Genomic DNA, 23,658 nt, shown 5'->3' with positions numbered 1-23,658 from the left:
TATAGATGACATCCTGGTCTATTCCAATTCAAAGGAGGATCATGACACTCATCTTAGAGTGGTCCTTCAGATACTTCGTGACAAGAAGTTATATGCTAAATTGTCCAAATGTGAGTTTTGGTTGTCCGAGATTTCCTTTCTTGGTCATATAGTGTAAGTAGAAGGCATTAGAGTCGACCCCAAGAAGATTCACGCCATAGTAGAATGTCAATCTCAAAAATATGGCGGAAGTTCAGAGTTTCTTGGGATTAGCAGGCTATTATAGATAATATGTGAAGAATTTTTCCATGATATCTCTACTGCTAACTAAACTATTGCGAAAAGATATGTCGTTTGTGTGGACAGGAAAGTGCCAAGAAAGTTTTAAGATGTTAAAGAGAATTTTAACGGAGGCTCCAGTACTTGTGCAACCTGAGTCGGGTAAAGAATATGTCGTGTATAGTGATGCATCCCATAATGGGTTGGGTTGTTTGCTAATGCAAGAAGGCAATGTTGTGGCTTATGCATCTGGATAATTGAAGAATCATGAGAAAAATTACCCGACACATGACTTAGAATTGGCTGCAGTGGTTTTTTCTTTAAAAATCTGGTGCCATTATTTATACAGTGAGCGTTGTCTTGTCTTTACAGATCATAAAAGCCTAAAATATCTGATTACTCAAAAAGAATTAAATTTAAGGCATAGAATATGGAAAAAGCTTTTGAAAGATTGTGATTTGATTATCGATTACCATCCGGGAAAAGCTAATGTGGTAGCAGATGCACTCAGTCGAAAAACTTTTGTAGCTTTAAGGGCATTAGACGTATGTATGTCTATGGATGGAGATGGTGTTGTGATTGCTAAATTAAAGTTAAAATCGATGCTGTTGGACCGAATAAAAGAACTGCAAGGGAGAGATAACAAGTGTTCGATGAAATTGGTGTTGATTGAAAAATAAGAGAATAAAGATTTTGAAAGAATAGATGATGGATGCTTATATTATCGGGGAAGGCTTTATATTCCCGATGACGATGATATGAGGAGAGATATTCTTTATGAACCCCATTACAACCCTTTAACTATACATCTAGGCGGGAATAAAATATACCAAGACTTAAAGAGTCGTTATTGGTGGCCTGGAATGAAAAGAGCAAAAACAAAATTTGTGGCTAAATGTTTATCATGTCAGCAAGTAAAAGCTGAACATCAGGTGCCATCCAGATTACTACAGCCTATATCTATTCCTGAGTGGAAGTGGGAATGAGTAACAATGGATTTTGGTTCGGGATTACCGTTGTGACCAGGTAAAAAAGACTCGAAATGGGTTATAGTGGACAGATTAACTAAGACTGCTCATTTTATTCTGGTGCGAGTAGACTACTCGATGAATAAGCTTGCTGAGTTGTATATAAAAGAAATAATCAGACTGCATGGAGTATCGATATTGATAGTGTCTAATCGAGACCCCAGGTTTACTTCAAGATTTTGGAAATCTTTGCACAAGTCATTGGGTACTCGATTGAATTTTAGTACAACTTTTTATCCTCAGACAGATTTAGAAATTCGACCAGATTTGACTTATGAGGAAGAACCGGTGTGAATTTTGGCTAAGGAAACCAAGGAATTACGGAGTAAAATGATTTCGTTAGTCAAAGTGCTTTGGCGGAATCATAAAGTGGAAGAGACTACCTGGGAAAAAGAAGAGGATATGAAAAAACAATTTCCACATCTCTTTGCTACATGTATTTCTTTAAAATTCGATGATGAATTTTATTAAGTGGGGAGATTTGTAATACCCCAAATAATAGGATAGTGATTAAATTGAAAAGAATTAAAAATATGGAGGAGTAAATTGATTAATTGATAAAGATGAGAATAAGTAGGAATATTAGTTTAGACTAAATTGTAGTGAGAAAAGATTTAAAAGGGAATTTATGGTTATTTGGAGATAAATGGATTTTAAATTCATTTATTATGGTAGATATATATATATTAGAGAAATAAGGAGAGGATGAAAAAGGGAAAGTTAAAACACTCTCTTCTTCTCCCTCTTTCACGTAAGAAAGCATTCAACCCCAGCTAAAGGTAAGTTTCCAAATTCATGATTTATTCCTTCAATTTTTGTTAATTATCAAATCCTTGTATATGATGGAAGATTAATTAAGGTTTAGATAGGATTAAAACAAGGAAATGAAGTAAATAAAAGAGATTTTAGAAAATGGGTTTTATCATTAGAAGTTAATATATTAAGGTTTGTTGAGGTTTGTTGGTAAAATTGACTTGCCATTAAGGTAAACGAAAGATTAGAAGTATTTGTTGAGTGAAATAACAACTTAGAAATTTTGGTGTGATTCTTAAAATCGAATGCTCTTGAGGAATATTAGATGTTTTAAGTTGTTAAATGAAGGAAAGTTAGTAAGGTTAAATAGAGAAGTGTTAGATTGTATTGTTAGAGGTTAAAGAGATGAAAATTTCCCAAAATTTCATGTGGAAAACTGGAAAATTTGGGTTGGGGTATCGATACCCTATGGAACAGTACAGATACCCTAGTCAAGAATTAGGCTAAATTATATAAGAGGTATCGATACTTATTCAACCAGTATCGGTACCCAAGCAGTGAAGTATCTATACCATGGTAAGAATATTGATACCTGTAAACATCGAATCTAAATTGGGTATCGATACCTATAGGGGGTATCGGTTCCATAGCATAGGGGTATCGATATCATTGTGAGGGTATCGATACCAGGATACATCGAACCTAATTTAGGTATCGATACATTAGGGGGGTATCGATACCCTAATAGGGTAGTATTGATTCCATAAGCAGGAGTATCGATACTTAAGGGCCATAAATGTTAAATTGGGGATGATAATGTTGTAGGAAGTTAATAATAAATATTTTGATTGATGTTAAGTAACAATTGTTGAGAAACATACTAACAGTTGATATTATGCATGTTTTAATGAATGTGGAATAGATCACAAACAAGCTCCTGAGTTAAGTAAGTCGAAAGGCAAGGGCCAAGTTCCAGAATAATTATCTTCTCATTTTGGGTAGCTAAGCAAGGCGAGCCATGTAAGTACCTTTATTGTATGTAAGTTTGATGAATACGATTAGCAATTATTTAGAATGAAATATTTATATGTTAATGTATATTTTACCGAAATTATTATGTTTTATGGAACATATGAAATTGATGTTGTGAATGAGGTTTTAGAGTATGAACTACTCTAGAACAAATTGAAAAGAAAAATGCATATGGGTGCATTATCGACATGAAAGGATGCCATAGTTGTAATGTATATGGGTACATTGTCAACATAAAAGAATAATGCATATGGGTGCATTAATGGCATGAAAGGATGCCAGAGTTGAAATACATATGGGTGCATTATCAACAGAAAAGTATACTAGAGTTTAAATGCATATGGGTGTATTTTCAACAGAAAAGTATGCTAGAGTTGAAATGTATATGGGTACATTCTCAACAGAAAAGTATACTATGGTTGAGATGTATATGGGTACATCATCAACATAAAAGTATAAAATAGTTGAAATACATATGGGTGCATTATTAACAGAAAAGATGTTATAGTTTAAAATGTATAATGATGTATTATAAACATATGGAGATTGCAAACGAAAAGAAAGAATTATGGCAAATGGTTTTGTTAAATGGGGAATAAAATATGTTTGAACACCAAATATTATCTATTATATCATGACTCACTAAGATATACTTATCATGTGTACTTCCACGTGTAGGTAACAACAAATAATCATCCAATAAGGAGTGAAGTTGTAGTAGCAGACCTCATCTACTAAGGTTGACTCGCCAGTAACATTAGAACTTTAATATTCCTTTTTGGACCTATTTGGCATGTAATCAAATATAACAAAAGTATTTTGTATTATGTTTTAATGAACCTGCAATTTTATGATGATAATTATGTGAAATTAAGTTTGCAACAAAATTTTAAAGGATTTTCAAAACGAGTATACCGCATTTTAAGTAATGTGACATTTGTATTCATATACGTAATCGTATATAGAATATGGGTGTTACATTTCGATACCTGATGTTAATTTAGTCATTTCAAGACTCTAGGGTATTTTATTCATTTTGAAACACAAGGGTATTTCAATCATTTTAGGGTTATTTTGGTTATTTTAACATTTAGGGTATTTCAATCCTATCATTCAATCCATTTTTTTCATTTTATTCAAACTTGTTAATTGTTTCAATAATTTTGAACAATCCTGACAATAAGAATACTTACTTTCGATAAGTTAGTCTTCGAGTGTTTGTTCATAAATAAGAAATTTTGGGTCAGTGCCTTCTAAGAACTTACAAACTGATAATTAGAAATTTTTTGAAGAAAACAATAACTTAACAGTTAAATCAGTAATTTATCGAATTAAAAACAAACTCTTATGGTATTTTCTCAATTGAGTTCAATCCAAGATATTTTTAGCTCTCAAGGGTAATTCCATAATTTCTTATTTAGGTATTTTCGATGTTTCAATTTTTTTTAATGAGAGTAATCAGAATTTAAGTGTTATGAGGTTAAACGCTTCACTGGTTAATCACGGAACTTGGAATTGTTCCTTATCAATCTTCTAATTTCTTATACGAGCCAATAGAGTTTTATTTAGTTACTTACTTTTTACCGTATTTGGATCGAGTTTAGAAATAACTAACTATACATATGAGACCAACCATATTCATCCATGCATTTAGCAATACCAACATGTACTGTAAAGAATGCATAGGATAGTAAAGTATTACCTCGATTATTGAGCTACATAGATCGAACATTTAAACTCTATTTGATCGCTCTCAAACTTGAATCCAACATCCAATAATATCTCGGATACATATCAACAAAAATACAAAAAAACGGAGCTTAATTGAGAAAAACTTATCAACTTGGGAGGTCAATAAGTGAAAAACATCTTATTAGGTTCGAATTTGGTGAAACAAACCTCAAAAAATAATTCAGGACATTAAAAACATCATGATATATGTTCTAAGAGAAAGTCAAATGTCGGTCAATGGTCAACGCATGGCCAATGGCTGGGCTTGGCTTGGCGTGGCTCGGCTTGGTTCGGCCCAGACCGGTTCAGCCGGTCAATAGACTCCCCTGGTTGACAAATGACACCCACATGCAGGGAGCGGTGCATGTGGCGGCTTCATTTTTTGATTTTGCGTGAAAATTTCCAGTCTTGTAGATCGATACCTCGGGAGTCTCGTGCATGTGTTATTTTACGACCAAGCACAACGGATTGTAAAATTAAAATGATCAACCCTTATCCAACAGTAACAATAGCAGAGCAACGACGAAGGGACATCATCGGTTGCGGTTTGTTTACAAAACGTCGGGGAGCACATGGAAGGTGGCTGTGTTGTGAACCGAAGCCGGGATTGATCGAAAACATTGAAAATTAAAAGGAGATATCTTGAACTCCGACGATTCTTTGCGGGACTTTGTATGACAAATGACGGGGCTTCTCGGAGTGTGGTTGATTGGGTTTAGGTCACGAGTCGATGTTGCATACACCGGTGGTGGCGGTGTTCGTCACCGATAGTTAGAGAGTAAAGGACGGGAGGAACGGTAGATGAGGACTTGGTTCGACTGATAGGGGTTTTGTTTGGGAAATAAATAAGGTACATAAATGATCAAATAACATATTTATTAGTTTAAAACTTAAATAGTAACCTAGTCTAGTTGTAAAGGTAGGGTTGACCATGCCTTAGGTCATGGGTTCAACACCTAGCCACATTTATTTCTATGGTTAGAATAGATGGGTAAAATTGGTGTTAGGTCCTTGAAATGATTTGGAGTTTGCAGAATGACCCCAAATAATAAAAATATTTGTAATTTGGTCCCCAATATTTATATGACCTTACTACTTTTTCGATCTATAATATTTGTCACTATTTTAATTTATTTTGAAGTTATTAAATAGAGCTATAGTTTTGTTTAAGCATTTTTAAACTCATAAGTTTATGATTTTAATTTAGTTGGTCAAATTTATGGAAATGATTATAGACATAATAATGATTTAAAAAAAATGTCACATGCTTTAGTGACCCAATATGACATTATACATTCTTCGTATTGGTTAGGTCAAGTTTTTGGTTGAATTTAAAACACAGAGAGACTCTTAAGGATGAAAATAGTAGATAATAACACCAATTACATTTTCTCTTACAATATCCCAAGCTTTTTGGAAAAGGTAAGTTGTAAAACCATCAAATTCTAGAGCTTTCTTTCCATTTATAGAAAACATTGCTTCTTTGTACCTCATTTCTCATAATTTATTTGCTCTTATCTGCCTTAACTTCCTTTGTAATTGTATCCTTCTGCAATTCATTCAAGAAACTAATATAGGGAACAAGTAAAAAATCGAAGATGATTTCATCGGATAGTCATTGATTAGTCTCTAGCCTTTCCCATATTTATTGGATAACACCTTAATAACATTCTTATTATTCTTCCTTTTCACCATATAATGGAAGAACTTTGAGTTTTGGGCACCTTCTCTCAACTATTATTTCTAGGATTTTTCTCTCCAAATAATCTTCTTATACTTCTAGTGGATCTTTATATTAGATATAATGTCAGAAAATACCCTTAACATTTGACTAAATAGTCACTTTGACCTATATTTCTCTTGGAACACATTAACCCTCAATGTTTTAGTTTGGGTCAAAATGATCTCTCCGTGGATGGAAACTGTTAGTCAACTAAATGTAAATTCCTTGATATGGCATGATAATCCTACATGGCATCACATACTTATACGAGTATAATGAGAGTCAAACTAACCATCTTGAATATGAAGTTGAAGTTATTTTTTAAATCTGTATACAATAAACATAAGGTCTTGTCTCGAGAAAAGATGATCATGTTTACTTGTTAAAGAAATCTTCTTAAGTCCTAAAGTAGTCACTTAAATAACGGTACAAGAGGTTTGATTCATTTACGACTTCTCTTGATTATGAAAGAAGCAATTTTGATATTTGTGTTGGAAAGTCACTTTGTTAAATACAATTGCTCTATCAACTGCTGAAGTTAAGTATATGGCGTTTACTAAGGCTTATAAAGAAGCAATTTGATCAACTTTGGTGAACATTGTGAAGAGCTTCAAATCAACATAGTGTTTTGTGATAATCAAAGTGCTCTTTTTTCTTTATAAATGATCAAATGTTTTATGAGAGGACAAAACACATTGATATTCGATACCACTTTGTACGTGATATTATTGCTCAAGGTGACATTATTATGAGTAATATTAGCACTCATGATAATTCCATGTATATTCTCAACAAGTCATTTCTTACAATTAATTTTGAGCATTGTTTGGACTTGGTCGATATTCATTGTTGAAGAATATCCATTTGAAGGGATTTCATAGAGGTCGAGAACTAGTTGGACGTAAATTTGTGTCAAGGTGAAGAATGATAGAGTTTTGTGACTCAACTTTTTTATCAGACCTGTGATGGTTAAGAAGAAACTCATTTAAAATAGAGGTTAAAATGAGGATCTATAGTGGCAAGTGGATGAAGAATAAGAAACTCAGTTTGAGTAGATTTATTTTTATGTAAGTTTCCTATGTAAACAAGAAACATATATCTATAAATAGATACTAAATGTTTAAGGTTTAGGATTTATAAGTAAGTTGATTAAATCTTAAATTGTGCTTATACACAAATTTTCTTGTACTCTTTTTCGACATAGTAATTTTTTCCCGTGATTTTTTTCCAAAATAGTTTTTCTCACATTAAATATTTATTTTAATAATCATATTTTTATTTTGTTTTAAATAATAACTAATTCTTTATATATACACTAAAATATATATATTAGACACTTATATAATATCTATACATATAAATATATATATATAATATTAAAATTTATTATATCTTTAATATTAAAAGTAGATAAAATGTTATGTTTTAATTTTTTATTATGTTTATAATATTAATTATAAATTTTTAATATTTATAAACTATAATATTATTTTTATAAATTTTTAATATTTAAACTAATAATATCATTAAGAATATTTCATATATTTCCATTATATAATTTACTCATTGATAAATAAATAATTGTTATTTTTTAATGTATCAGATTCGTGCACTAAAAAAAGTTAAGTTAAGATATGAATTATATTTAAACATATATTATCTTTTATTTATCCAAACTAATTAAACAATTATTAGATAATGCTCGTTATTTTACCAAATAATGATAATAATTGTTTAGTCCCCCGCAAACGCTTATTTCTTAAAGAAACTGGGGAAAAAAAGAGAGAAGAAAAGAGAAGGAAGAGCATCTCCGATTCCAAACATGCGTTTGTCCATAATCTTATTGCTGCTGTTCTCGATCTTGAAAGCAGGAATTCGATCGACAGCGAGTGAGTTAAAGGCAGATGGGAAGGTGTTGGAGTTGGATGAATCCAACTTTGACTCCGCTATTTCCTCATTCGATTACATCCTCGTCGACTTTTATGCCCCTTGGTGCGGTCACTGCAAACGCCTTTCCCCCCGGGTTTTATATTCTTTATCCAATCTTTGAAAACCCTATCTTCATACATAATTTTTAGACACTTTTTTTTAACTTTAGTGCAATCAGTTTGATCTTAATCAAATTAGTGGTTTCGCTTCCATTGTCTGTGAATGTCCAATGACTTAAAATTACCCATTCTCCTTTTATTTTCATTGCAGTTAGACGAGGCAGCTCCTATTCTTGCTGGCTTGAAGGAGCCAATAGTGATAGCTAAAGTTAATGCTGACAAGTATACCCGTCTTGCTAGTACATATGATATTGAGTAAGCGTCTACTGCTTTTGTTGTATATCACCAATTTGAAATAAAGTTTCCCATACTTCTAAATTATTGCATTCAGTTTGTAGAAATATTATCTTGCTGGCAATCCAAATGAAATATTAGAAAATATTTCAGCGATTTTTTGTTTTGGGGATAATGAATAGACTTGCATTGAACACCCTTTGTAAACAGTAGTATGTTATTCAGTTTATAAATTTGCTTTGATTTTATGAAATACATTTAATCAATGCCTTTTATACATGATCATAGAAATAGAACATGAATGATCCATTTCAATATTTAAAGCATACCTCTTCGGCTAGACCATTTTCATCTTTGACATTTGTATTTATTATAATCTGAATTCAATTTTGCAGTGGATATCCTACCCTAAAGTTCTTTATGCATGGAGTTTCTATGGAATATCATGGACCAAGGAAAGCAGACTTACTTGTTCAATATCTGAAGAAATTTGTTGCTCCTGATGTGTCTATCCTTAGTTCTGACCCTGCCATCAATGATTTTGTTGAAGCAGCTGGGACTTTCTTTCCTATATACATAGGTTTTGGCTTGAATGAGACAGTGATATCTAATTTAGCCGTTAAGTACAAGAAAAAGGCATGGTTTTCTGTGGCAAAGGATTTCTCAGAGGATGGCATGGTGTTGTACGACTTTGACAAAGTTCCTTCTTTGGTAGCTCTTCATCCAAGTTATAAGCAACAAAGCGTTTTTTATGGTCCATTTGAAGGTTAGTTTAGATTATTATTATCACATTTCAGTTTTCTTGTAGATATCATGCTTTGTCTCTTAACCTTTATCATGGTTAATGCACCTTGTCATTAGCTACCGCTTTAGCCATTTTCTTTGTGCTTTTGCATATCAGTTCTTGTAATTTTGATCACAGTGATTTTTCTTCCCTGGTGCATTTGCTGAAGTAATCGTGTTCTAGTTCATCATTTTGGGGTTTTATACAATATTATTTAAATACAAAATTGTATTGGTTAATAAATATCTAAACATACAACTTAAATTGGTATTTCCTGAATAAGAATTAGGAACACTTAGGTGAGAAAACAAGTTGCTGAAGGATTTAGTGGAGTTACCTGGTCCTATATCATGTAATTTGAACAGTCAGAAATACCTAAATGGAGTGATCTACAATTAGATATGATTTTACCAAAATGGGGAGGGCAATTTGATATCATAACTATGACATGTACTGATGGTGATAACCGTGGAGTGAGTCATGGAAATAAAAGCTACTGTGGCAAAAAATTATGTTCTGTTCCATGCTAGCTCCTATAAGAAAATGTAGACTAAAGGGCAATTATATTCATAGGAAGAAGGAACTTGTATGGAATATTAGATTAGGATACTTGTGTTCTTTCACTGGCTTGTACTTTGTCACATTTTTGTATGGGCATGTTGATGTGGAGAAGGGTCTGACCCAAATAAAATTTAAGAAATAAGTTCACTAAAGATTACATTAAACCTATACACACCCAGCTTCCGGGGATGGGGTTTGGCCGGATGACTCGATTGGGGATTGGATTTCTGATAGGATGGCTGGTAAGAGTTACCTTGTTTTGATACCATGTAAACTTAGAGGACTTTGAAAGTTCATCAAGAGGAATTTAGAAGTTTGGAGGAAAGAAAGAGGAAAATAGTGAAGAAAAAGACTGTTTCCGTGAGAGAGAGTGATGCAGTTTGAGAGAAAAAGAACAGTGAACCAAAAGAAATAAGGCTGTTTCCAGTAGAAGATGGAACTCAAAAAAATTACTTAGGGTTATAAAAACCTTCTTTAATGCAAAGGAAATAATAATAACAATATGGCTGTAAATATTTTACAACTTATTTATGCTAGGTTTATAAATAAACTTTAAATCCCAGCCCTAGATTTAAATCCTAAATATAAATAATAATCTTAGCCCTAGATTAAACCTTAAAAATAACTTATATCTAACAATTAATAAATTAGAATAAAACTAAAATAAATAATTGGTCTCCATTTCAGCATAAATTTCTTGATTAGCTCTTTGTAGCTCGTTTTCCACAATCCAACTTCTACTAGCCCTTTTGCCAAACCATTCCACGAAAAATCTCCTTTGTTGATTACCCTTTGCAGACCTAGCTTCTTTAACATCCAAGACATCTTTAGACACTTCTGTTTTAGCCTTGGAAAATTCCTGTGCCTGGTCTGAAACTTCAGCATCTTCATATGGGCCCTTCATCACAGCAGCAGCATATTTAATTCATCCAACATCATATGAACCCTTAATCAACAGTAGCAACATACTGAATTTGCAAAAATTTATCAAAGCTGCTTGAGTTATTGATTCTAACAGTCTTCACTTTGCCAAATGTTTCCTTAAAAAGGATTAGATTCCACGGCCTTTTGCCCCGCAAGACCATTCCTCTGCGATTAGCTCTTCCATATATGCTAGATATTACATGAGCATCTTTGTATTTTCTGTTTTCCACCTTCACTTTCGAAACTTACCAAAATTGTATGGCTAAGTCCCTCATTGATCATCAAACTGTGGCTTAAAAGTAAATCTTACTTTAAACACTAGTATCTAAAAAGGCAGGCTCTGGTTACCAAATTTTGATGTAGTTTAAAGGGGGGGGGGGGACAGTGAAACAAAAGAATTAAGGCTTAAAAATGAGTTCGAATGATGGAACTTTAAAGTGTGGTATAATTTAATCTTACAAAACAGGAATTTTTCCCTCTTTTGTTGACCAATATGCATGTTTCTCTTATGGTCTCTTGTTTGATGTTGGATACTAAAAAGTCGAGGAGTTCATTCCCGCCCCCTCCCCTTTTTTCTCTATTAAAGGTATAATCAGTGAGCAAAATTAAAAATCATAAAATAAAGAACTTCAATCATCAGAAGTAAACAAAGAATAGATGTGCACCGTGTGAAATGGTTACTCTTTCATGGTTTTATAACAACCGGTTTTATAACAACCTTACCAGGAACGGTGGTTAGCTATGTAAATAATAGCCTCATACTTCGTTAACTTTAATTTGTCAAGTCATGCCCAGATAGTGGCATCATACTCTTATTTTCATTTGCTCATCATCTATATTTTTTTTCTCTGACTGCATAGAGGAGAAGTAATCTTACCTTTCAGCTCTAATCATGTCAGATACATTTTTGGGGGATTTTATTAAACAAAATTTGCTTCCTTTGGTGGTGCCGTTGAACCATGAGACATTGAAGCTTTTGAAAGACGATGAGAGGAAAATTGTTCTAACAATCACAGCTGATGAGAATGAAGACCAATCGCAGAACTTGATCAAGTTATTGAGGGCTGCTGCTTCTGCAAACCGTGATTTGGTATTTAGTTACGTAGGGGTTAAGCAATGGGAAGACTTTGCTGATAAATTTGAGGCCAACGAGAAGACAAAGCTTCCGAAAATGATTGTTTGGAATGGAGATGAGGAGTACTTATCAGTAAGTATTAATTTTTAAGTGTTATATCTTTAATTCTAATGCAACATTAATGCCTCTAATGATGGTCGATAGTTGGTTTTTTCTTATCTTTAGCATAATTTATCATCTGTACAACATGGCAATACACATGTTATATCAGTATATGATCATTGATCATGCCCATCTTTATTCTTAACTATCATTAACTATAGGTAGATCTCTCAATTGGGCAGATTGAGGTGGTTTAAGATCAGGTCAATCTGGGTTGGGTATATTCATGTTCTAATTAAGGATCAATTCTTTGGGTCATTTCAAGTTCAAATTTTTTGGCGTTCTGATTGTTTCAAGCTTGGCAATGATGTTTTTTGGGTCAGATTTTTTCATGTTCATATCATTTTGAGTCATAATTTGAGTTTGACAATCTTGTTATTTGGGTTTAGGTCATTTCAGATTTGGGACGAAATTCAAGTTATTCGTTTTGATTAGAGTATTTAAGTGTGTTCATTCAATTATTAAGATTCAATTTTTTAATTTTAAAATAAAATTAGATCAAAATTAATCCTATTAAATTAATTAAATTTAATAATAATTAAAAATATATTTTGACATGAAATGTAATATAAATTATTATACATTTAATCTACAATGTATACACACACACACACACACATATATAATTTAGTAATATTTTCGGAAATTGTCATAATAATATAATTCTATATTGTATTTGTATATAATAATTTAAACTATAAATGTATAGTCATTGGTCAATCATACATATGGATAATAGAATAAATATTAAAATATGAGTAAATTATGCATTCCCCATAATGATCTCATACTCTATCATAATCCAAAATGACTATTACAATTTTCAAGACAAATTAAAACAGATTTATAATATATGTTATAGGTATTATTTTATTAAAATATTTTTTTTAAAGATTATATTTCATTTAAGTTCAGGTTATTTCAGATTACTTGTTCTGGTCATTTTGGGTTTGGGGCATTTAAGGTTTAAATCAGGTTAGTTTAGGTCGATCGAGTTGTGTTCTCATGTACGGGTCATGAGTGACATGTCTATCTACAAGATGGTGTGAACATTGTGATACTGATGCATGTTTGATAGGAAAAAAAATCCTGAAGTTAATCCTTCAACTTGGTTCATTTTGTCAAATCTTGTCCAATACTACCATTCCTTTGAATATTCACAATGTTTTTGAACCAAAGTAGTTAATATTGATATCAAGGTGTTCAGCATATGATTTTGGGTGTACTTGTATTTCAAATACCTTTTCATAAATAGATTGTATATGACAGTAGCCCATTTCCAAGTTTCTTAATAAAATATATTTTACAGTAAAGATGCAAATATACCTCCATCGGATCCACTAAACTTGGTTTTTAATTAGGTTGTAAATTCTCATTCATACTTGAGAGATGATCAAGCTGTTTTTGCTGGACCAAATTCTCCAATTTCTTTTTCCCTTCTTTCTTCTTCCTCCTCTCTTGCTTACAGCAGCAGCCTTCTTTCTTCCCTTCAACCTTCTCTTCTTGATTTTCAACTTGGATAAGTTCGATTTATGTAAATCCTTGAGTATACTTGTTCATGTTTTACGTGCTAGTTTTTCCTAGTTCTTTAATCCTTCAAAGAAATGCTAGGCCTTGTTAACAACTCATTAAAAGACATCATAGCATACATGAGAATACTAGAGTTTCTTTTTCAGGCTTCTTAATTTCCACTCTTCTAAACCTAGGTGCCGCAAACCCCCACATTTTTAGCAGTTACTTTGGAGAAGTTTTAGAACTGAATGTGAATCTGTGGATTAATCACATGTATATGGCGATACAAAATTCTTGTTTTTATTTTATTTTTATAATTAAAAATGCTAAATCTTGTTAAGTTAGGAATTTGGTAAACTTAATTTAAACCCTTAACCATCAAGCCATATTTCATTATTGATATAAATGTCATTTTTATACTTAGCAAAATTAAATTACCTTATACCAAATCCATTTAATCTAGTAATGCTTTTGGTACTAGATCATGCATTTAAGCCACTAGTATCTTTTCCTATGGATAAATTTGTAGCACTCTAAGTTGATATGTATCTTATGAAGTATTTTTAGTTCTTTGAATGTCTTAACCTTTCCAACTTTTATTTAGTATGGGGTCAGTCAGTAAGTGAGACAGAGTAAATGAAAGTGAGGGCAATTATTGAAGCAAGAGAAATAAAGCATAAAAACAATCAAAATATAAAAACTCTTGGGTGTAGCATGCATTTTTATGATATTGTATGATACAATGAAGTTTTAGTATTGAGAATAGACCTTGTTTTTCCTCTCTACTTCATAAACTTAAGAATATCAATTCTTTGAGTGAGGTGACAAATGCATTTGCACACATGGACCTAGATGTATGAACTTGTATGTAGAAGCTGGGCGTAGTCCGTACAACAACTATCTACTTAAAGGTCTTTCTTGTCATTGGCTCCTCTACTTCCAAACACTAATCACTGTTTTTATCCTTGAATTCAATATCCCTATATCTTTGAACCCTTGAAATTGTCTGAATGCTAATAAGAGCTGGAGATTATTTCTCCTTTTTTCTCTATTATGATTGATCACATACAGGAAAATCAATACGATTGCTGATCTTGGTACTTTCTTCCTTGATATTGTTACTTGTGTATTTCTCGTATTATAAGACGAGAGGCATTTTCTGACCTGGATTTTGTTGTTATTGAAGGTTGTTGGTGTTGAGAGCCTTGATAATGAAAATCAGGGTTCTCAAATCTCACGATTCCTAGAAGGATATAGGGAAGGTAGAACAGAAAGGAAAACAGTTAAAGGGCCTTCATTTATGGACTTTATCCATTCACTAATTGGCATCAGAAGTGTCTACATAATTGTCTTTATTGTTGCAATGATGATGCTTGTACAAAACATCGGGAAAGAAGACGAATCTCAAAGGGCTAGCGGTCGTGATGCGGTTGATCATGCTGAGATCTCTGAGGCTGAAAGCAGTCAGTATGGACCTCAGAAGAAAGAAGATTGAAGTGAGCTATCTTTATCTCTATGGTCAATATAAAGCAACAAAAACATGGTGAGTCATCTAATAGAGGTGCAGAAGGGTGAATGAAACCTCTTTAAGAATGCTATGTCGAAATTGGTGATCCATACTTTCTTTACGTGCATCTTTTATATGTTCAATGATCGCCATTTTGTTTTAAGAAATCAAGTTTGCTAGACAAATACTTTGCATTATCGAGATTCATTATCATTTTCTAACACTGTTATTGATTTTTAAACATTCAAACTTGGTCACGTTGTTCCTGCTTGAAAACATCTATTAATACATGCCCCATGCGTACTTGGCTTCCTAAGCAGTGGAATGCCTTTCATTTTTCCTTTCACTTGTTGGTTTGTTGTTGCAACATATCTCGTGAAATACTCGGAATCAATTGCCTTATCTCAGGAATCTGGCTCCAGTCATTGTGTACTTTCTAACCCAAGAATTCACTTTTCAAACTTCATTTCCTCTTCTTTCTTGATTAAGTTCACTCATCATATCTTCATAACTAACACCCAAATTACTTATCATCATCAAATATCATTAAAGATGTCACCACTAAAGTTTTTGAAAACTACAATTGCAAATTTAAAAACTACTACTTATATTAATAATACAGATACTTGATACAGAGAGGGCATACATATAATCGACAATGCATCCCCCAAACTTGAAGGGTGCGTTGCCCTCAATATAACAACAAAAATAGCTCCCATTTGCAAAATAATAAAGAAAAACAAAAATATGTAATAAAAAATAAAAAATTAAACAACTATAATAGAAATAAAGAGTACAATGGATTAAAAGAAAAATCTTGGACTCAGTTATGGGTTTTCTTTGCAACGACAAACTTACCCTCCTTCCTTCGTCTCTTAGTAATTGGGGATGGGGAAGCAACTTCAAGTAGATTTAGCTCAACGGTCTCGTCTGCTTGCACGTTAGTACTCTCCGACATCATGAGGACTACCATAACCATCCCAATGGCCACAACACAGATTTTCGCATCCTTCTGTATTGTGCCCCCGACTCCCTTAAAACATCTTCAACCACCTTCCATAAAAACATCATCAACCACCTCCTGTAACATAACATCCTCATCTAGATCATCCGTCTCCCTCAAACTTACTTTGGAGTCGGAGGGTACATTCTGCTTGTTATAGGAACTAAAAGCCGAAACATCATCAACCTTAACTTCTGAGCTTAAATGCTCTGAAAATACTGGAAATTCCGGTAATGTATGGGACAAACCTTGCTGCATCACCCCTTGCATGACTTTGGCACGACGTTGAACGTAAGACCAAAATCATTCTTATTTTCTTTCCAAACAAGTGAGTCTACTAGTGAATCATGTCAAAATAGCCATAATCCTATTTCCTTTTGCTGTGACCTTGGATGTAGATCATTCTAGATCAACCTTTAACCTCTTAATTTTTTCTTTCTTTCATCAAATGACTAATGATGGTTGGAGTAATTAAACTTTTACTCATCAACACCTCATTCTATACTCCATCCTATAGGCACAACACGGTAATCAAAGATGGAAAGAAAATGTTCCACGTCTTTCGCTCAACACAATCATGGATTTCATCAAAACTTTTCTAGCCAATATTGATGCTATGACCCCACAGAACTAAATTGAAAAATAGAATTCTATCCCAGGACAAGGTTGTCCCATGAGTGTACGACCATAAGCTAGTTTTAACAAATGATACTTCACATTTAAAATAGGCTTTAAATACTTACTATCCACAATAATACTAGCCTCATCCTATCTTACTGTAGCATGAAAGATGTCGCGTAAAATAAATTGAAACTGATCACCCATCACGGCCTTCTGAAACTCATCATGCTCACCCTTGACATTTTCCACTTCGAACCAAGCATTGATTGCTTCTGGTGTGAACATAACCGATATGCCACGACAGAAAACAAACATCTGGTCTCGTGACACGAGATGAGAGTAAAATTCTTGTACAATTCCTGACAACGACGTAAAAACCTTGATAGGCTGAAAATGCAACAACAAAAACACAAGTATATGCGTCGCTACAAGTAATAATAGTGCAAAAATGCATAAGTCGATCCCTCAAAGTTCAGTAGTATCAAATGATCCACAAGTAGTAATATGAATGATTAAAGTGTTTCGTTTAAGTAAAATAGGAGAAAATTAACTAAAACTACTAGCTACAACTATTGAAAAGCAATGGTAAGGTGAATGGAATTAGGAACAATCCAAAGTTAGGCAATGGTATGAATTGAATAAAAATAAACTATCTTAAGATAATGATTTCAATCACGTGTCTCATCTAATAAAGCTACTACAATTTAGTTCAACTAAGCTCTAATGAATCATTCTCTCCCGAGTAATGAGCTATCTTAAGGTACTATATCATTATAGCCTTAGATGATAAAAAAAACTACTCTATGTTGTGCAAGGCAAATATATGCAAGCGTATGTTTAGGGGCATATATGTTACAACATCTCTCTGAAGGGTTCCTGCAACACTCCAACGACATTCACATATCAGTTCTAACGCTCCCAAGTATCGATGCAATCTAGGTACAACATATCCCTATGTTGATGGTATGAAGCACTTGATTGAAGTGAAACTAATATGAAAAACAATATATTAAATGAATAAAAAAATCTTTATCAATTATAATAACTAGATTGAGATTAGTTCATCATCTCAACAACAAAAAATGAAAGAAATGGATAACACTTCGAAATTAATTAAGAGATTTAGAATAAATTCTGAGAGTTGGAGATGATTGTAGTTGAACACCGACCGATCCTTCCTCTCCCAAGGAGATTCCATCTATGCGGCAGCTGCTCCAAGTTGGTGGTGAATCTGGTGGAATGGAGAAGGAAAATGGTAGAGTTTGAAGTGATTTCTAAATGATGAGAGTTATTTCGCCTTCAAGCTAAAGTTGCTTTATATAGCCTAGGATCTCAGTTGTTGTAGCTTAATCACCAACTATTTTTAAATCTCATTGTAACATCCGCTTGGTATGTCATTTTTTCTTATTGAATCTTCTAATTCTCTAATCTTGCCACTTTCATGCCCACAATGTCTTCTTATATGTGCTTGCTCCTGCTTTCCTTTCTTGTCTCTGATTTTGGCATCTCCTAACTCTGCACCACTCAAAGCACTTTACTACATTTTGTTCCAACTCTATTGTTGTGACAAAAATATAAATAACATGTAAAAACTATAAAAAAATCTTGATAAAACAAACAATTATCCTTCGAAAATATTGTTGTTGCATATATATATATATATATATATATATATATATATATACTAGAGTTATCACACCCCCAAACTTGAATGTTTGTTTTTCCTCGAACAAAGTTATCATGCTTTAGCATCCTCAGAGCACAATAGCTCCAATTTCTAATTTTGCAATTACTTATTCAATAGATTTCAATGGATCTTTTCTTCTCATCCTTAGCCATTCTTCAGGTTTTAACGAATGTTCTGACGTTTTGAACTCTCTTAACCTCAAGTTCATGCTTTCAACACAACACCGATATAATCATCTACAGAATGAATAGAGACAAAGGGAGACACACACAAGATTGAACCAAACAAGATAAGGGTAAGATACACACCTTGATCAGTTTCAGAATTTTATGAACTATCGTATGACGTTTTATTGTGGTTTGGAGAAGTGTTTATTCATGCTCAATCTAGTGTTTTTTGTAGAAAATATAATCTGGAGATAGTAAGGAACTTGACCGCACATAAGCAATGATGGAATCCTGGATTGAAAATGATGGCACTAGAACCCAGGCAACGACTACATATGCTCAAACGGTGACTGAAAAATAAGCTAAGGTTTTTTTTTTTTTTTGGAATTGAAGAGTTCACTCTTTTTCTAGTTTATTTAATTGTAAGTTTTTCTATATTAAACTCAAATAAGCCAAGATTTAACTCATATTAAATCCCCTATTAATTTAAAAATAGACAAAAGAAACAGGGAATATAAAGGGATTTTATTATTATTTTTTAAACCTTTGGACTTTAAAGGTTTATTAAGAGGAAAGATATTCTCAAAGAAAACAATCTCTATATTCACAAATAGAAAAATCATGCAAATGCATGGATCTATATGCAACATTATTTGTAGTATACCCAGTAAACACAACGTCAATGATTTTAGGACAATAATAGTTTTCTTAAAAATAGGTAATCATACTTTAGCCAAACACCCTTATATTTTCAGGTATTGTAGACTAGAGATACCATTTCCACAACTTATATCGGGTACAATCTAATTTCTTATAAGGTATACAATTTAAAATGTGATTTGAAGAAAGAATGGTTTCACCCCACATGTTATCAAACAACCCTGTGCTTATTAATAAAGTATTCATTGTATCTTTTAAAGTTCTATTTTTCTTCTATGCTACACCATTTTGTTAATGAAAATAAGGTGCAGAGTATTCGTATATTATTTCATTCTTTTCACATACATCTTTAAGAAAATTAGAGTCGAATTCACCACCCCTATTTGATCTAACCTATATTATTCTTCCATCAAGTTGATTTTATATTTATTCTTTATAAGTTATAAAGTAATTTCCAGGTTTATCTTTTGTTTTTAGGAGATAAACCTTTGTATATCTGGAACAATCATCTACAAATGTGACGTAAGTGTTTTCCTCCCTTATTCTCAGAGTTTTTAAAGTTCGCTAAATCAGTGTGAACTAATTTTAAAAGTTCACCTTCTATTAGTGACAAACTTAAAGGAATGTCTAGCATGCTTGAATTCTACATAAACTTCACATTTGTTGAAGTTCTTTTTACCTATATTAGATAGTAGATTTATTTTAATGAATATTTTTAATGAGTCAACATTCACATGTCCTATTTTAGCATACTACATATCAAGAGATTCATCAATATACGTAGAAGTGGTGACATTATTATTTCCATTAAACATAGTTTCTAAAACAAATAAACCTCTGTTTAAATGCATTCTTCACTCATAATCACTATTTCGGGAAAGTACAAGTTTATTTACTTCGTAAACTAGTTTAATACATGCCTTATTAAGTAACTCACCATTAATTAAATTTCTACGCATGACAAGTCCATAAAGAACATTATATTTAAGGATAAGATTTTACTAGATCTCGACTTAAGTAAAACCTCCCCTTTTCCTAGAATTTAGAGCTATTAGAGTTCTTCATGTACACTTGTTCACCTTTGGCCATGCTCTCAAACTCGGTGAACATCACTCAGTTTACACAGAAAAGTTTGGATACACCAGTTTCCATAACCCATTCAACATTGTTCTCCACCAAATTAACTTCAAAAATCACTGTAGTAATAACCTTGTTAGTGTTCTCGACAACATTTACTTGTGGTTGATTTATACACATAACAATTGATGAGCTTGCCTTGTGCCTTGTCATTTCCTGGCTTTTTGAAGTTAAAAGCTTTTTAAGGTTTGGTCTTCTTCTTTTGGGTACCTTAATTTTTAGATCTATTAAGCTTAAAACTTGAGGCAAATCCAGATTCCACAAGTTTAGATTTAAAAGATAAATGACTATAGGGGATTATAACCTTATCATTGATAAAATTAGTCTCTTCAAACTTCATGTGGCCCATAAATTGATGTGATCCTAATCAACAACAAATATCTCCATGATTTGGTCACACCATTTGATATGATCTCGATTATATGTTTCGAGTCATATATGTGAATGTCCGATCGTGATTCTAGTAAAAAAAACCCCGTAATGATAGCTTGAACTCTGAAATTACATAAATATAAACATAAGCAGGAAATGATATGAAATAATAATTGAAATGATGGAATGAAAAGAATGAGGAAGTTGTTCGAAGGTGATGGAAGAGTGATGGTTGTTGTGGTTTTATGATAATGAAAATAGATGGTGAAGTATGAATGGCGTTGTCGTGGCAAATGGTGTTGTTGTGGCAAAGTGTGTAAGGATAAAGCGGATTGTAACACCCGTAACCCATATATTTATACCTATACAGATTACGGATGTCACCCGTATTTTCTAAAACCATTTTACGATTCGAAAGCAATTTAAAATTTATTTTCTTAAAATAGTAAATGATATTATAAAATTATCATATCATAAAAATTACGTTTTGTTATAACCAATTTAATTCAAAATATTTTTAATTATGAACAGTGAATAGTACCCATAAAGTGAACAGTGAACAGTGGGGTAATCGATTCCCTGTAGCAGGGGAATCGATACCCTTTTTTCATACTGGAAATTTTGGTTTAAAACGGGGTTACTATTCATGCTACAGTAACTTTCGAAAATTTACATATAAAACTCATAAAAATTAACCTTTCATCATTATAAAAATTCCCAAAAATTTACTCAATAATTAAATTAAACATTTCCAAATTACATGTCACTATCTAAAATCAAATTTCACAATAGGATGTCTTACTGATATTGAAATATACCTCTCGATGCTTGATGTCGTTCTGAACTCTTTATTCTTATTCTTTTCTCTTTACCTATGCATGAAAATCATCACACGCTAAGTATAAACTTAGTGAGGCAATTAAAACAATATATAGTGCAATACAATTCATGCATGAATTTAGATTTCAAATCCAATGCCATAAAACCATGCTAATAGCATCTTCAATATTTTACCATGATCAATATAATATAAATTTCTTACCTTTTACCCCATAAGCTCATAAGCTTATTTTTACCAAAATACTTACCATTTAAAATTCCATAAGCTCGTAAGCTTATTTTTTTCAATATACTTGCCATTATTCCGTAAGCTCATAAGCTTATTTGCATGGTTACTATTATTAACCAATAAAACATAATCCATAGTCAATAAACCGTAGACAATAGCCCAATATAACACCCTGAGGACCCTGGGTATACGAGTAAAATACCTGCACCGTAGTGCTAAACCTGCACTAAGATTACGCCATAGTGCTAATCCGGACAATATACATAAGGTTGTGCCCACCACCTACACTAAGCTTACGCTATAGTGCTAATCCGAACATAAACCTGCACTTAGTGTCCTTACACACTATAGTGCTAATATAAACCTGCAGCAACTATACTCTATGGCATGCCAACTATACGCTGTCCCTCAATGACTTACTTGGGCATATAGTCTATTTTATTCAATTCATCCATGGTAAAGTATATTATCAATATTTAACATTGGACAGTTCATACTCGAAAACATTCATGGTAAAATATCACATTTTTCATAATCAATGCATTTTGATTTCATACCGTGACATATAAATGTCATGTCAATTTATAAAAACATGACATAATATCATGCTGATATAAACAAGGTTGACTTATCGCAAGTCTTCCTTATGATGTATAAAACATCCATGTGTAATTTCATGCATGTATTGCACTCACCTTAACACTTTATGTCTTTCAAAATATATGAGCCTCATCCATGTGTAATTTCATGCATGTATTGCACTGGTACAATTCTTTTAACCTCTAATGTTGAGTAATAGAGTGAGCTTCGGAAAGCTCAGTAATACAGAACTACCAGATGATGCTACATGACATGTAGATAAATGGAAAGCCATATAATTTCCTTATTGAATCATACGTATACCAGTTTGCAGAATAATTTAGGGTTCCCTTAGAAGTTCATCGAGTAGAAGCCATGAATCTCAGTTCATAAGGAACCTTTCAAAGTATGACATTTTCAGGAGATCGAATAGGATGTCTAGTGTGTTCCAACAGTATAATAAAATCATAATAGGTACACTTATCAAATGATAGTTCAATAAATCTCATAAAATCATAATGAAATTTAACTTTTGAAAATCATAGTTTAAACTATTTTCTTGTACACCATCAGTAATTTCCAAAACTATTTTCCATATAGCTTACTCTAAGCACACAACAAAAAGAAAGCCAACCTAAGGATAAGCTTTATAGCTTGTATCCTTAAGCCCGTAAGTCCAAGTCCATATAGCTTACCCTAAGCACACAGCAAGGGAAGCCAACCTAATGTATCTTGGGGCCCCAAGAGTCACATTAGGCCCATTCTATTTATTAGCTTGATCAGAGCTATACTATTGTAATTCAATCCAAAAGTTTAATTGCACCCTGACACAAATTCCATAAATCATCACATTAAATTGGTGCATCAATAAAACAGTAACCAAAGAACTCAGTGTACCTCATATTAAAACCAATAAAACATTTCAGTAATAATTAGGGAACACACTAGAGGATCCAAGTATTTTTCAGAGGCATTTTGATCAGATTCTAAGAACAAGGTCCTATTGGAGAGAATCGATTATTAACCAATCT

At 32.5% G+C, this 23,658-nt stretch overlaps 1 protein-coding gene across 1 annotated transcript; it reads left to right on the top strand.

Moving 5' to 3' along the window:
- The first annotated feature begins 8,278 nt into the window (after nt 1-8,278).
- LOC120212227 (protein disulfide-isomerase 5-2-like) lies at nt 8,279-15,550 on the top strand. The gene is made up of 5 exons (XM_039210611.1): nt 8,279-8,548; nt 8,725-8,828; nt 9,203-9,573; nt 11,976-12,283; nt 15,012-15,550. Exons 1-5 carry the CDS (start codon nt 8,348-8,350, stop codon nt 15,318-15,320), a joined length of 1,293 nt encoding a protein of 430 aa, XP_039066542.1. The 5' UTR covers nt 8,279-8,347; the 3' UTR covers nt 15,321-15,550.
- Nucleotides 15,551-23,658: the final 8,108 nt, after the last annotated feature.

Source organism: Hibiscus syriacus, unplaced genomic scaffold (genome assembly GCF_006381635.1).
Source record: "Hibiscus syriacus cultivar Baekdansim isolate YM2019G1 unplaced genomic scaffold, ASM638163v2 tig00110007_pilon, whole genome shotgun sequence".
In the NCBI taxonomy this organism is placed as follows: domain Eukaryota; kingdom Viridiplantae; phylum Streptophyta; class Magnoliopsida; order Malvales; family Malvaceae; genus Hibiscus; species Hibiscus syriacus.
The sequence above is the reverse complement of the archived record's forward strand: the minus strand, read 5'-3'. Positions and strand labels throughout refer to the sequence as shown.